The 13,675-nt window shown below is 39.4% G+C and overlaps 1 protein-coding gene across 2 annotated transcripts in view; it reads right to left on the reverse strand.

The window, feature by feature from the left end:
* Nucleotides 1–13,632, reverse strand: part of C11H16orf70 (chromosome 11 C16orf70 homolog) — a 39,800-nt gene extending 26,168 nt beyond the window's left edge. For both annotated transcript variants that reach the window (XR_003399236.1, XM_026856872.1), the window contains exons 1-3: nucleotides 13,479–13,632; nucleotides 7,840–7,922; nucleotides 3,882–3,965 (exon numbers count right to left, since the gene is read on the reverse strand). Coding sequence is in view for 1 of the 2 variants with exons in the window: in XM_026856872.1 (XP_026712673.1) it covers nucleotides 3,882–3,965; nucleotides 7,840–7,922; nucleotides 13,479–13,542 (231 nt within the window). In the remaining variant the exon portion in view is untranslated. The remainder of the gene's footprint in view (nucleotides 1–3,881; nucleotides 3,966–7,839; nucleotides 7,923–13,478) is intronic.
* Nucleotides 13,633–13,675: the final 43 nt, after the last annotated feature.

Consider the following 13,675-nt stretch of genomic DNA (forward strand, 5'->3'; position numbering starts at 1 on the left):
CTGTAAAGAAAAGGTAAAGTGCTTTTTATTGCTTTGTATAATCCTCCAACAAATCACTGGCAGATTTAGAAAGGACTCACTCTTCAGCTAGAGAATAAAGCAGAATTCCTCAGGGAGCTTGCTACCAAATGTGGCTTTAAAGCCTAAAAATATCACCAGCTGCGAAGGAAGTCTTGGTTTTGGGAGATGCCTGGCAAATAACCCTCAATAAAACAACTTGCAATGCTTAAACCACTATATTAAAAAAAAAAAAAAAATTAAAAATCAACATTTAACTGCATGCTGTTGATTCATAAAAAGCTTTCTTTGCTCAGGAAGCCCACACATTTCAGGATGTAAGCAACAAGTACAGCACAAAGCAAGTAACAAATGAACATTCTGGTAGAACCAACAAAGAGCAGCAAACAAATTTTTCTTCTTAAATATATTTTGAATTATGCTTCTTGGAAAAACCTGGTTATCCAGTATTTTAATTCAAATGCAGTTTGACATGTCCAGGTTTCCTTTACTGCACAGCTTATCAAAAACAAAGGCTACTTTTTATGAAAAGCTAGGAATGATTTTACATTTTTTAGTGACCTTGCACATGATCTTTTTCACCCAGAAAATGTTTCTGAAAATAGTGAAAAACACCAACCCCCCCCAGATCTAGTTTTGCAGCAACTACCAGAGAACATTGGGCACTCTCCTGAAGTTCTGTTGAAACAGGCTGCAGTGGTGGAAAACAAAAGGACAAGTTGAACACCGAGAAGCGCACAAGGAATAGCACGTTGTACAAATGAGGTCCCCTGTGAGAGAAACACCTGATAGCAGACAGCCCGCATCAATTTGCCATCAGCCCTCTTGCCACAATTCAGACACATCTATTCATGTCAACGTTTCTTTTTACTAACAGCAGAGGAAGAAACAAGTGTAACTTAGCGAGATGTAAAGGTGGTCAAAAGATCTCGTAAGTCATGAAAGACATATATTGAAGAAACACTGCAACAGGCCATAGCCCTAGAAAAGGATTTATTTTTTAAACTACAAAAGCCATGCTGACAAAAGGATTAATGAGATTATGTGCAGAGGAACAAAAACTGAGAAGACCAATGACTATTCAGTGATGGGTTTACTACACAGTCAGAAAGCAGTTGGTTTAAATGAGTAAAACCTGATGTTTTGTCACACTCACTGTTTTGATAATTACTACTCAGTAAGACTCAAAAATGTTCAGGTATCTTCTAACCAGCAATAACAGACCAATTCCGTGAAATATAACTCTTTCTCCACCTCAGACGGAGTGTGTGCAAGTGTGTGGTAAAAGTCATATCAATGTTTTCAGAACCTGGTCCTGGATCTACTCTTTCATGTTAGCTTACATTAGTAACACCTGCAGTGCTTTGGCTACTGAAGGTGAGTAGAGAGACTATGCACAAGCCCTCCTCATTGTTTTTAGGAATTTTGCTATGGCTTTATTCCTGCACTGGCTTCTTTCGATCTGTCAAGACTTTCCTTTTTTGTAGCCAGTATTTCTATCTCTTTTTCACAACCAAACCTAATAGCAAGTGTGTATTAAAAAAACCCAAAAACATACAAAGCAAAAAGGCATCCTGATTTTTCCAGTTTTGCTGCTGCTGAGAAATACTGAAAACAGTCACAACATCTTAAAAACAGACATTACTTACTCTACACCTACACTCTTCTTTAAAAAGTCCTGTTGCTCACTTCTGAACTGATCCCACAGAATTTCTTCTAGAAAGCTTTCTGAACACTTAAGAGTTTTCATAGCATTGTATACATTTACACCTTTACTCTTTGTAGGTAAAACAAACAGAAGGTATCACTAGACCACTAAATCAGGACATACCAGAAGAGATTGGTTTTTCTTTTTTAAAAAAAAAAACACAACACTAAAAACACATAACAGGAGAGCGATTTTTTTTTCTATTTTTTAAAAAAAACAAATTTTAAAACACATTATGGAGAAAGCTGAGAAGAAAAACTCTTGCATGATTCTTAGAACATGTTGAAATGACAAAATCAGACCCTCAAGAACTGGAGATGAAGAGAAATGGCATACGCTAGTTACGGCACTTTGAAAACACAAGATTGTGACATTCCAAAAAATGTCTGTAAGCAAGCCATGCACTTGAAGTGACTATGTCAGTTGTGAGTTCAGTCTCCTTAGGAATTAAGTATATTTTGGATAGATTTCACAGAGCAGGTGTAGTTTACACTGATAAAGATCCATCTGACAGGATTTTCAAGATAATCTCTTAAAAATTGTAAATTCACATATGCAATCTGAATAATTAAGTTCTAACTCTTGACAAAAATAAAAATCTCATTATTATAGAACAACTTAAGGAACAGAAACTACCATAAGGCAATAAGAAACTGAAATCTGGAAAAAAAACTGCTCAGTTGTCCCCCATCCGAGCTCAATTTGAACTGAAAATTATTCTTATATTAACTATAAAAATACACATTTTGAAAAGAGATTTTGAAGAAGAAAAATACAAATGTACCATGGTGTTACAGGTTACTACTAGAGAAATAAGTACTTCCAACAACTTAATTTGTGTTGCTATTCAGCAATTAAATATATATACACACACACACACACACACACACACACACACACACACACACACTTAAAGCCTATGAAGAGCTCGTTTCCACAGACAGCACACTGCTACACTCTTACAGACATTTTTGGGATAAAGAACTAAGCCAACATTTTGGAGAGTGACATTTTGCTGCTGGTTTTACTGGAGACATGGGTAAGGTGAACAAGGCTCCACCCACCACTGTTCCAAAGCTTTCAAGTATGGATCTGAACACCCTATTCCAGACTTACCTAAAGGGTAAGCATTCCATTTTTTAGCATCACATTTGACCCCACACTTCTTTCAAATGTTAAATAGCACAGCAGCTGGAGCAGTACACCCTCACCCTATTAACCAAATCAACACTTGGGCACTTTGGTCACAAAGAAATTTATGCACACCAGGCGAGAACCACACTGACAACTGTTCAGGACAGCTGGTCCTGACCAAAAGACCACCCTGAATAACTAAGTTACATACAAATATTTTGTTTCAGTTAAAGTTTTTCAAAATTTTGTACTGATCTAATAATATTTCTACAGTCCCACAGTTGCCTATTTCATATGGATAAAACAAATGACTTTCATAACAGATTTTTTTGCAAGTATAAATGCCATGGGAGGTTAGTGACAAGCCTGCCCTTTATTTTGCATCTTAACTCCACAAACCACCCTGGAGAGAGTCAGATCAACAGTTGGACACCTAAAAGCAAAGCAGCAGAACTGCTGAGCTGAGGAATTCAATAGAAAGAATAAAAACTCATGCAGACAAACTGAAGTCAGTGCAGAAGGCTCACAACAGGCCCGAATGAGGCTTTCTGGGAGAAACCATGTGCTCACAGCGACACAAGTACTCTGTGAACATAACACCATTGAAAACTAAGAAAAAAAGGATCTAAGTTCACTTTCAAAAATAAAATGGCAGCACAGGTAAAGGAACAACCTGGGCAGAAAACAACATTGTCTAGTTTGCATTAACCAATAATCTTATTTCAAATCCCAGGCTTTGTTTTAGTAATGACCTTTTGCAGCTTCTGCTGCAACTTGAGACAAGACGGTCAAGTGAGGCCACACAGACCATCATACTCCTATGGTACTCTTACAGTCCCCAGTACAATCTTAAAGTGTCTTAATCCTATAAAAAAAAAGAACTAACCCCCAAACAGAAGAAATGCAGTTCATTATCACACTGCGCATGGCAAATCAAAAGTCTAAAAGAGCCACATACTTATGTTCTGTTAAGTGTCAATATATCCCAGGGTTTTGTTTTGCAGGAAGGGTGTTTTATTACCTTAAGTCTCTGATTGAAAGCATCAAACAGCAGTTTGATTCCATCCTGAGTCAGGTTAAGGATGAGGTCATGGCTAAGAGGTGACTGTAAAACAAAAAAAGCTGTTAGGCTTTTAATTTCAAGGCTTATTTGTTAAGATATGTATCATTGTATAAGTAGAAATTGGTTACTTTGGAAAAACAAAACTGCCTCAAGAAAACAACCACTTTATCAATGAATAAGCATAACAAAAATACTTTGACCAAACCTCTCAACTCCTTCAGTTTCTTTAACAAAAGAAACAGAAGTGCCCAAGGAAGATTTGCACCCAGCAAGAATGAACTGCCAAAAGGGTAGCTGTCCATTACTTTAAGTGGGGTGTGGGGGGGAACCACCTTGAAAATTAACGTTCCGAGTTTAGCATCGGAGAAAACATACAAGGACAGACTGTTGCATTCTTGGTGCACAAACATAATAGGTCAACCCACCAAGTCTCACATCAGAACTAAGCATACACTTGACAAAAAGATGCTACGAGAGCTTTCCACTTCAAAAATCCAAGTGTGTCACAGTCTTTTTCAGGCCTCAAAAGAGGGAGGCTTCAGACTCTTATGTTGTGAATTTAGGTTTCCTTAGTTACTGTGAATCATAACAACGAAAGGCTTAATTTGCAGTCTGCTGGAGTCAATAGGAGACATTCCGCTGGCTTAACTGGTGTCTGTATAGGCTCTAAGCCATCTCAGTCTGCTGCGACGCTGTGGAAGCTGCTCACCGCTGGACCGGTACAACCCACACACAGAGTCAGCTGGCATCAATTCAGCTATTTGTTCATGTACCGTCTAAAGCACATTTGCTTCAAAAAGCCCTGCCCTCCACAACTGTCTGCTTAGAGGAGAAAAAAGGCTCAACAACAAGCAGGCAGCAATATTCATGCTCTAGAATTGCACCAAGCAGTTATCTATCAAAAAACAGCAAGGGGAGGGGACATGTGTGGCACATACAGGCTTCTAATGCAGGCAGCCATACCATACGGCCTTTTTAATTAATTAAGCACAAGCTATCTTAACTGTTACTCTCCCCTTTGCTCTACTGGGTGAAGGTCTGTGTTTTGACTGTCAGAAGTCTGATTCTCCTCCTAAATTTTATCACCTCTTTATTCTCACATCAGCACCACCTTCTAGCCTGGATACCCTTTGTGCACTCTACCACACATCTCCCACCCCTTCCCAAACCATGTATTTAAGTAATCAGATCTTAAACTTCACATCACTAGGTCAAAACAAGCCACAGGGCTTTCAATCCTCTCTGATGCAGATTTCCCATTCACCTTTATCACACCAGTAGCTTTTCCTGAAGCAGGTTCAGTTCAAGCTCATCTTCCTTGAACACTGGGTATCTGGTGTGTAAGCTGTCTTCTAAATAAAATCTTTACAGTGCCTTGCACAATGGCATCAATACTTCACTATTGCTGGCAAACTTTTCTTATATTGTGGATAACTGAAACAGCACTGCAATTTAGTCATGAGCCTGACAAAGGTCTAATGTTGATCCTGAGTATTTTTTTACTTATGAATCTAATTATGAATTATGAATCTAATTTAGAACGTCTACAGACAGAAAAAAAAAGTGTTATGTTGCACTTAAAACATACCAACAGAGTTGTTCTGATATGGGATATGCTCTGCATTTCACTTGTTTCTAAGCTGAATTTTCATAAGGTTATTCTAAAATTAATGAGAGCATTACAAGTACTTTTGAGTGGGTGAGGAAAAAAACCCAAACATCTGAAGAAAATCTTGATAATTAGTAGAGCAAATAGCTTCTGTTCTATGCTGGCAAATTTTGTAATAAAAGAAGTTTCAAGGGCACAAATTTAGTTCATGCGACTTTCAATACACAAAATAGAACCTCAAGTACGAAAGATGATGCCACAGGAAGCACAAGGAGAGTCCTCCCTGAAGGAAACAACTCAGATGTGCAGTTACACTGCTAATCTACATAAAGCTGCAGGAAAAACTAGTAGCACTGAACAATCCCATCGACACAAATCCAGAGGAAGAGGCTTAGGAAATCATACAAAGGCAATTAAGCACACCACTTAAACTGACCAAAAAGGAGTTAAAATTCTTTAGTCACAGAAAATGGTTCATCAAGCTTTTTTGGCACAGTTTGGGCATCCCATTTATGTCAAGTTAACAAGAGAGCTATGGGCAAATCTAATTGCATTTAATTGTCATATAAATTTTTGAAAGGAAATACTTGCTGCTAGAGTTCCAGGATCAGAAATTCAATGCTTTAGATGCAACAACTTTAAATAAAATTTGATCACTATGCTCAAACACAATTCCTTTAGAAAGCAAAGAGGAAAGACATGAAGGCTATTCAGGTAAAATTTAGCTAGATGAAAGTTGTGCCCAGCATAGTTTATTTAAAGCTTTGAATCTTCCAAGAACTGCAGCAGCAGCTCTTTGTGATGGGCTGCTAATGAAGTGTATGATGTTCTGCAGAGGGCAAGGACCAGAGAGGCAAGTGCAGGTGCCCTGAGTGGCGTGTGGAAAAAGCTGCAGCAGTATCAGGTGTTGAATCAGAATAATATACAGAAAAAATATCATCAGCACAACTATTCCACAAAGTTGAGAACTACTATTTTGTTGGACTACGCCGATGTTAAAAACATCTTTACACTTATTACAGTCTGGGGAGAAAAATCCTGACATACACTCCCACTCCTGCAGATAGAATAAAAATCCAGTGTAAGTGGTTGATCACAATGTAGCGCTTTCCAAGAGGCATAAAAAACCCAAGCAGAAGCATACCTTGCTTTCTAGAACTAGACCACTAATCCTTCTGTGATTCTACAGACCTGAGAGGAACGGGAATCTCATCATATATCTAAACAAACCTAGAATTAATTCTGGAATGTACTGTATTAAGAAAAACTAAAAAACCTCCAAAGCATGCAAAAAAAGAAATGCATTCACTGCCAGACGGATGCTCCCATGCATTAAGTACAGGGAGCTAGATTTTCAATTTGCAATTCAGACATCATAAAACCCATAAATCTACATAATGTGAAACAAAAAAGGAGAATTCATTTAATTACATGAAATATGTATCCAGCAGTAATCTAGCCAGAGCCGAGCTTGTTCCTTAGTCATTCAGTATTCACTGCAAATGCATGAGGCATCAATCAGTATTTTGATACAAACTGACATTCTAGCAGACTTTGCCTTTTTCCTGAGCAAAGATCCATAATCTACAACATATGAATATCATCTTCTGATTAATGTGCATTTCACGTAACACACATTTGGAGAGCCACAGTCCTCCTCTGTATCTCCTCTTCTCTTCCACTTCTTTCAAAGTAAAGGTGGGTATACAACACATTTTATTTGACCTAGTGAAAGGTTTCACTTCTAGTCCCCTTTTTGGTGGAAGTCCAATGGATTAGGAACATAATGCTTAGTTATGAAGAAGGATTAAAACATCTATAGCTGGTTTAAATTATTGTATCCACTTTCTGCAGACAAAATTGCAGATCCAGAGAGAAAGTGTGGAAGCCTTTTCAGGGGGTTCATCACCACTGAACCAAACATGAAAGCAGAAAATAACAAGCGATTCAGTACTTCAAAAATACTGCAATGCTTGACAATGATTATGTAAAAAGACTAAAATTATCAAATTAATTACAGAACATTTCCTTTCTTAAAGGAAAAACAATAATACCACACCACTACATATACAAAACTGATAAATCACTGCACTGATCCAAGGATTATGTGTCAAGGACACTTGACACAAAACTTAGAAAAGCTACACCTCTGATGTGGTGGCAACAATTTTCTGTAATTCGACATCAAGTAGCGCCACAATTCATACAATATGTATGTTAGCATAACACAGTCTCAGTATATCCCCTAATGCCTTAATTCTGTGACACAACAAAGTGAATGACTTGGCCGGACCATGCACTACTCACCTGCTCACTGTAGAGAACTTGGACATTTTTGATAATGCGACAGTGTTTCTGAAGAATTGCTACAGCCTGAGCCAATGGCATTCCTGTAAATAAAAACAGTTGCATTTCTTCAATTCCGAGACCAGCTAACAGTGTTTTTTAACAGAAAGGTTACAGAGGTAACAGAGTAGTCATCAGCAAACAGTACATTACAACAGAAAGGCATGCAATCAACAAATAAACCTACTTGACTCATGGTATCAGCACAGACCTTTTTTTTTTTTTGAAACAGAAAGGTCATTGTTTATCTACCAGTTTGTTAAATATACATGAAAGACAAGTACCTCCAGTCACATAATTAAACAGCAAACTTCAGGCAGAAAAATCACAGACCTCGCACAAAATGTTCTGCTTTTTGGGGTAATCACAGAATGGTTTAGGTTGGAAAAGACCTTTAAGATCATGGAGTCCAACCGTTAACCCAGCATTGCCAAGCCCACCACTAAACCATGTCCCTAAGCACCACATTTACGTCTTTCAAATATTTCCAGGGATGGCAACTCAACCACTTCCCAGGGCAGCCTGTTCCAATGCTTGACAACCCTTTCAGTGAAGGGATTTCTCCTAATAACCAATCTAAACCTCCCCTGGCATAACTTAAGGCTATTTTCTCTTGTCCTATCACTTGTTACTTGGGAGAAGAGACCGACCTCCACCTCTGACACCCTCCTTTCAGAGAGTTGCAGGGAGCAATGAGGTCTCCTCTCAGCCTCCCTTTCTCCAGTCTAAACCACCCCAGTTCCCTCAACCACTCTTCATATGACTTGTGCTCCAGACCCTTCACCAGCTTCACTGCTCTTCTTTGGACACACTCCAACACCACAATATCTGTCTTGCAGTGAGGGGCCCAAAACTGAACACAATATTCAAGGTGCGGCCTCACCAGGGGGACAATCCCTTCCCTGTCCTTGCTGGCCACACTATTTCTGATACAAGCCAAGATGCCGTTGGCCTTCTTGGGCAGCTGGGCACACTGCCGGCTCATGTTCAGCTGGCTGTTGACCAGCACCCCCAGGTCATTTTCTGCTGGGCAGCTTTCCAGCCACTCTGCCCCAAGCCTGCAGCATTGCAGAGGCTTGTTGTGACCTGAGTGCAGGACCCAGCACTGAGCCTTGTTGAAACTCGTACAACTGGCCTCAGCCCATTGAGCTGGCCTGTCCAGATCCCTCTGATAAAGTAGCCTATAGCAAACTCGGCTAGAGCTGGCTAGAGCACTCCTATACATGTTCAATAGGCTCTTGGACCACATTTTATAGCATACCCTTTATCATGCTTGATAAACTATTATCAAGTAGTTGCAGAAGACAAAAATATCAAAATGGAACAATAATTCTCCTTAGACCTAATAGGCCACATTAGCTGCTGATACAGCTACATTCATGTCAAGGAAGGAAATTTATCTTTTTAGTTTACAGACAAGATAAACATACTAAACAATTTAGTTCAATTGAAATAATACACTTAACAGTTATCCACCCTCTAACACAATTTCAAGGGTGCTTTTTTTGTTGTTTTTTCTTTGGTGTGTATCTTATCTTTACAGCTATAAATTTTTGAAAGTGGAAGGAAACAGCTGATTCTGCAGAAAGAATAGCACCACACCATCTCATCCTTTATCACACTTAAAACCTTTGTTGCCTTTCCAAATGAAATGTGATCGTGTTCCTGGATTCAAAGCAGGCATTTGTAAAGAGATGTTATGAGCTCATAATGGTGAAGTTTTATTTCCCTACTAATTGCTGCAAGTCAATTTAGATTAGTTATCTGATATTTTATTTACACTACTTGCTCCATTCTTCTCTCTTTCCAGTTTTTAAATATTAAGAAAGTTGCCTTGATTAGGGAAAATTTAGTACAAGACCTATACTTTTATTCAGGTAACAGTTCAGGCACTCAGATTTTTAGTTACTAGCTACACCTCTCAAACTCAAAACTGTGCATTATGTTCCAAATCACCTTTTACACATTATCTACAGTTCCAAAGTGAGAAAACTCCCTCTCCATATATATATCACACACGCCTAGATCACCTAAGTACTGCTTTAAAGTAATACTAATGTAAGACTAAAAAAATGTCACTGTTGCACTAAACTACATGCCTGTTATGCTATACATTGCAGCTTTTCTGCAATTATGAAATAAAATTTTGCCAAAACAGGCTTACAGATTAGAACTACAGGGATTCAGTTTGTAAATACCATATACAACTGTTTCTGTGAAATTGTTTTTCATCTTAGACCATAATCCTGGAAACAATTTTTTTTTCAGCTATAAATTATACACCAGAAGATGATATAAAATCAAGAATAGTTATTTTAGTAAAAGTAATGAAATTACAATGCACAGAGCCACACAATAAAGCAGCACTGTTTCCTATTATCTAGGAAGTAGCAGTTGCCTTTGTAGTCTAAGCAGCTGAGTTTTAAAAAGACAGTTATTATGTATTAGATAATCTTTTTAAAAATGGAACAGAAAAAAATAACAGCAAGAAGCTAAAATCAAATACACTGCTGTGAAAGTTTCATGTCCTTAATCTGGTAAAAGCTAGGATTCCAAAAAAAGTAAAGATGATTTAAGAGTTTAAAACCCATTTTCAAAGTCATTATTTCTATGAGACTTGCAGACGTAACACTTGTTTTTTTAAAAAACACAAGTGACAAAGGCTCAATCAAAGCCAGTGAACAAGCTGACAGAATCTATATGCCGATGGCAAGCGTCAGAAGTAGGTAAGGTTTCAGTAAAAAAGCATGTGGTTAAAAAAAAAGTGCGCACAAACACGAAGTTCAGTTTGTAGTCCGATGTAAACTGATGCAATCTTGGGTTAGTAAGTGTGCAAACAGATGGCTCATGTGACTCTCTTACTCAGAGCTTTCTCAAGCTGCAAGCAAATGGACATGGACTGATTTTGTTCAGTTTTCAGCAACTGTGAATCAAGCAGATTTTGCCATGCAGCTGCTTAGCAAAGCTACAATGAGGAACCTAAGCTCTCCAAGAACAGTTTGCAGAACGCAAAATGTGTGAAGGAGCCAGTATTTTCCCTTTGCCTCTATTAACAGAGAGCCAAAGGAGGAGTAAAGGAACTAGGTTATTTCTCTCCACCCTTCTCACGCACAAACACAACACCCCCTTTTCCTCAACATTCGTCAGTCTTTGCAGTCAAAGAGGAAAACAAAGAATTCTTTTTCCCCTGCTCACCAGTCGGGGGAAACGGGGAAGCAAACATGGTTACCAGCACATCAGACAGTCAACCAAAACCCACAAAGACCAGTGCTAGGATTCTCCTGTCAAACTTTTCCCTTTTCTAAATGTTGAAGTGATACAGGTGACACAAGACACTCCTCTCACATACACTAGTCATGAAAAACATGGCTTGAAATGTTTGTTTATGCTAAGACTATGTGGCTTAAAGGGAGGCGGGTAGAGGAGTGAATAAGGATTAAAAGAGAAGAACGCAAGAAAATCCAAGAGAAGACAAATCATAACACATTAAGAAAAGTGAAACTTAGTAAGAAAAGAAAGTATAAAAAGCAAGAGAAATGCAAGTACACCTTAGAAATCATACATCTCAAATGCTAATAATACAGCTATAGGCACTACAGAATAAGTATTTAATTGTTCTCCTTTAAAACAGCAGGAACATAGCCCGAGAGGTGCAGTGACACAGGTAACTAATTGAGCACAAAACTCAGCCCTGGTTAAATTTTTTATGCTCTGGTCACATAATGAGTCAACACTGGAACCAGAAACAGAATCCAAAAACTCATGTAAAAAATTTTCCTGGCATTTCCCCTCAGTCATCTCCACTGTGGGCATAATACTGGAAGCCAGAGTCAGCAGCAGTTCAGGAATAGTGCCATTAGTTCTGCTAAGAGCAGATCTAAACAAACAACGAGTAAAATACTGCTGGCGGCGAGAATCCCATTTACACTGGCACTTCCAACCTCGCTGCCGCTAACACAGCTGAACCAGCTACATCAACACGGACAATTTTCATACAATATCCCTAGTGCAGGACAAAGTTAAGTATCTTAATACCTAGTCAGCCTCCTGCTCTATACCAGCAGGTCATGCTAATTATATATTAGACATATCACGTGGTGGCTATGTTTACTCCAAGAATTACAGCTGAGTTTCCTCCCTCTCACATCTATGCATGTGTCTGTGCGTACACACAGAGACACAGTATATAATTTTAACCATGAGATTGCATTAACGGGCTTCTTTGGGGCTTCTTGGGAAAATGAAAATAATTTTCTCACTTCCCTTTTTGTTGTTTTTGTAAGGAGAATAGGGGAAAGCCGGTAGTACATATTTATGAAGATTGCCAGGGTATATAATTTGAGATTGCATTTCTTTTTGGGTAATACAGGCACTAAAGGATCACAGAAGATCATGCAGAACCTAGGGAGCACAGGAACATGTTAGCGGTTTACGGAGATCACCGAGATTTCAAAGGGTGGGACCTGAGGTACTATAATTAGCCACCAAAAGCCATTCTAACACTCCCTGTAACCACTGAGTTGCACTTGACTCTGAAGTCACAGCAGCATAAACAGCCCTTTGTGTTTGATGGGTTTCATATAAACACTGCCACGTCACAGCACCACTCCTCTGGTGTGACCCAAGTTCGTGGCAGCTGTGTAACAGTGTTTTTAAGAAACACTCTGAGCCCCTGCTGTTACAGGTGACAGCAGAAGTGTAACTCAAGTTCTGGCAGATACAGATGGCTGCCATGCAGAGCCCTGTTTACATTAGCCAAACTACTACTATCAATAACTGCACTTTAGACACAGCAGCAGCAAAGATGGAAAACTGAGCATAAGAGTCCAACATGGATATCTCAATCACTCAGAAAATGTGACAGCTACAATATTTCTGAGAGTTTTAAGGCCTACCAATATCTGTTTGAAAACACAGGTCATCTTAAGAATCCATATCATCTGAGTTTCAACTGCACATTTAAGTGCCCTAGGCTGAGCACCAGCCAAATTTCCATCAGCTGGGGGAAAGTTCTTTCTCATCACACTAAATAGAGCAATGGCTGATAGGGAAGGGCCTCTCAGAGAGAAGAAAAAATGAGAATCATTGCAGGAAGAAACCCAAGTTATCTAACACTGAGAAAACCTCTGAAAAGTTTACTTTCTACACTATAATGTCACCACCCAGCAACAACACAAAGAAATACTGAAACTTAACTCATATTTATGAAGAGTTTGTGCAGAAAAGCACAGTATTTATGCTCCTTTAGGAGTTACTTTAAAAAATTACTAGTCTGAGATGGTAAGGCAAGACAAAACAAGGTAAACAAGTAGTAGAAAGCATACAAGCTGATAAAGCACAACTCAGCATGCAAAAGCTGAAGGTGAAACTATATGCTACAAGGGAATCCTTAAAGCTCATAGTCTTTTTAGCTTAGTCTTTTTAGCCACAGAGAAAGGTGAGCTTTGACTCTGTCTCCCTCCCACTGTTGCAACTCCCTGAAAGCGCCGGGAGAAACCTCATGAACCCGGATCATGAGACGCGAATCATCCCGCTCATGCAGAGGGTCCGGGGCAGCCAGGCGAGCTCCGGGGGAGTGGGACACACAGACACACACTTACCCAAGGTGAACTCCCATTGCTCGTTCCCCAGAGACCGCTCGGGCACCACCTCCAGATCTAGCATTGGCTCAGGTAGCGCGGAGGCCGCGGGCTGGCACGGCACGTCACCCGGTCGCTGCGCCGGACCTCTGAGGGAAGCAGAAGGGAAGCTCGCAGCCTGCGCCCCGGCCCCCCACCGCCGGGCAGCCGCACCCCCC

This window comes from Athene cunicularia (genome assembly GCF_003259725.1).
Source record: "Athene cunicularia isolate RWA chromosome 11 unlocalized genomic scaffold, athCun1 chr11_part1, whole genome shotgun sequence".
Taxonomy (NCBI): Eukaryota; Metazoa; Chordata; class Aves; order Strigiformes; family Strigidae; genus Athene; species Athene cunicularia.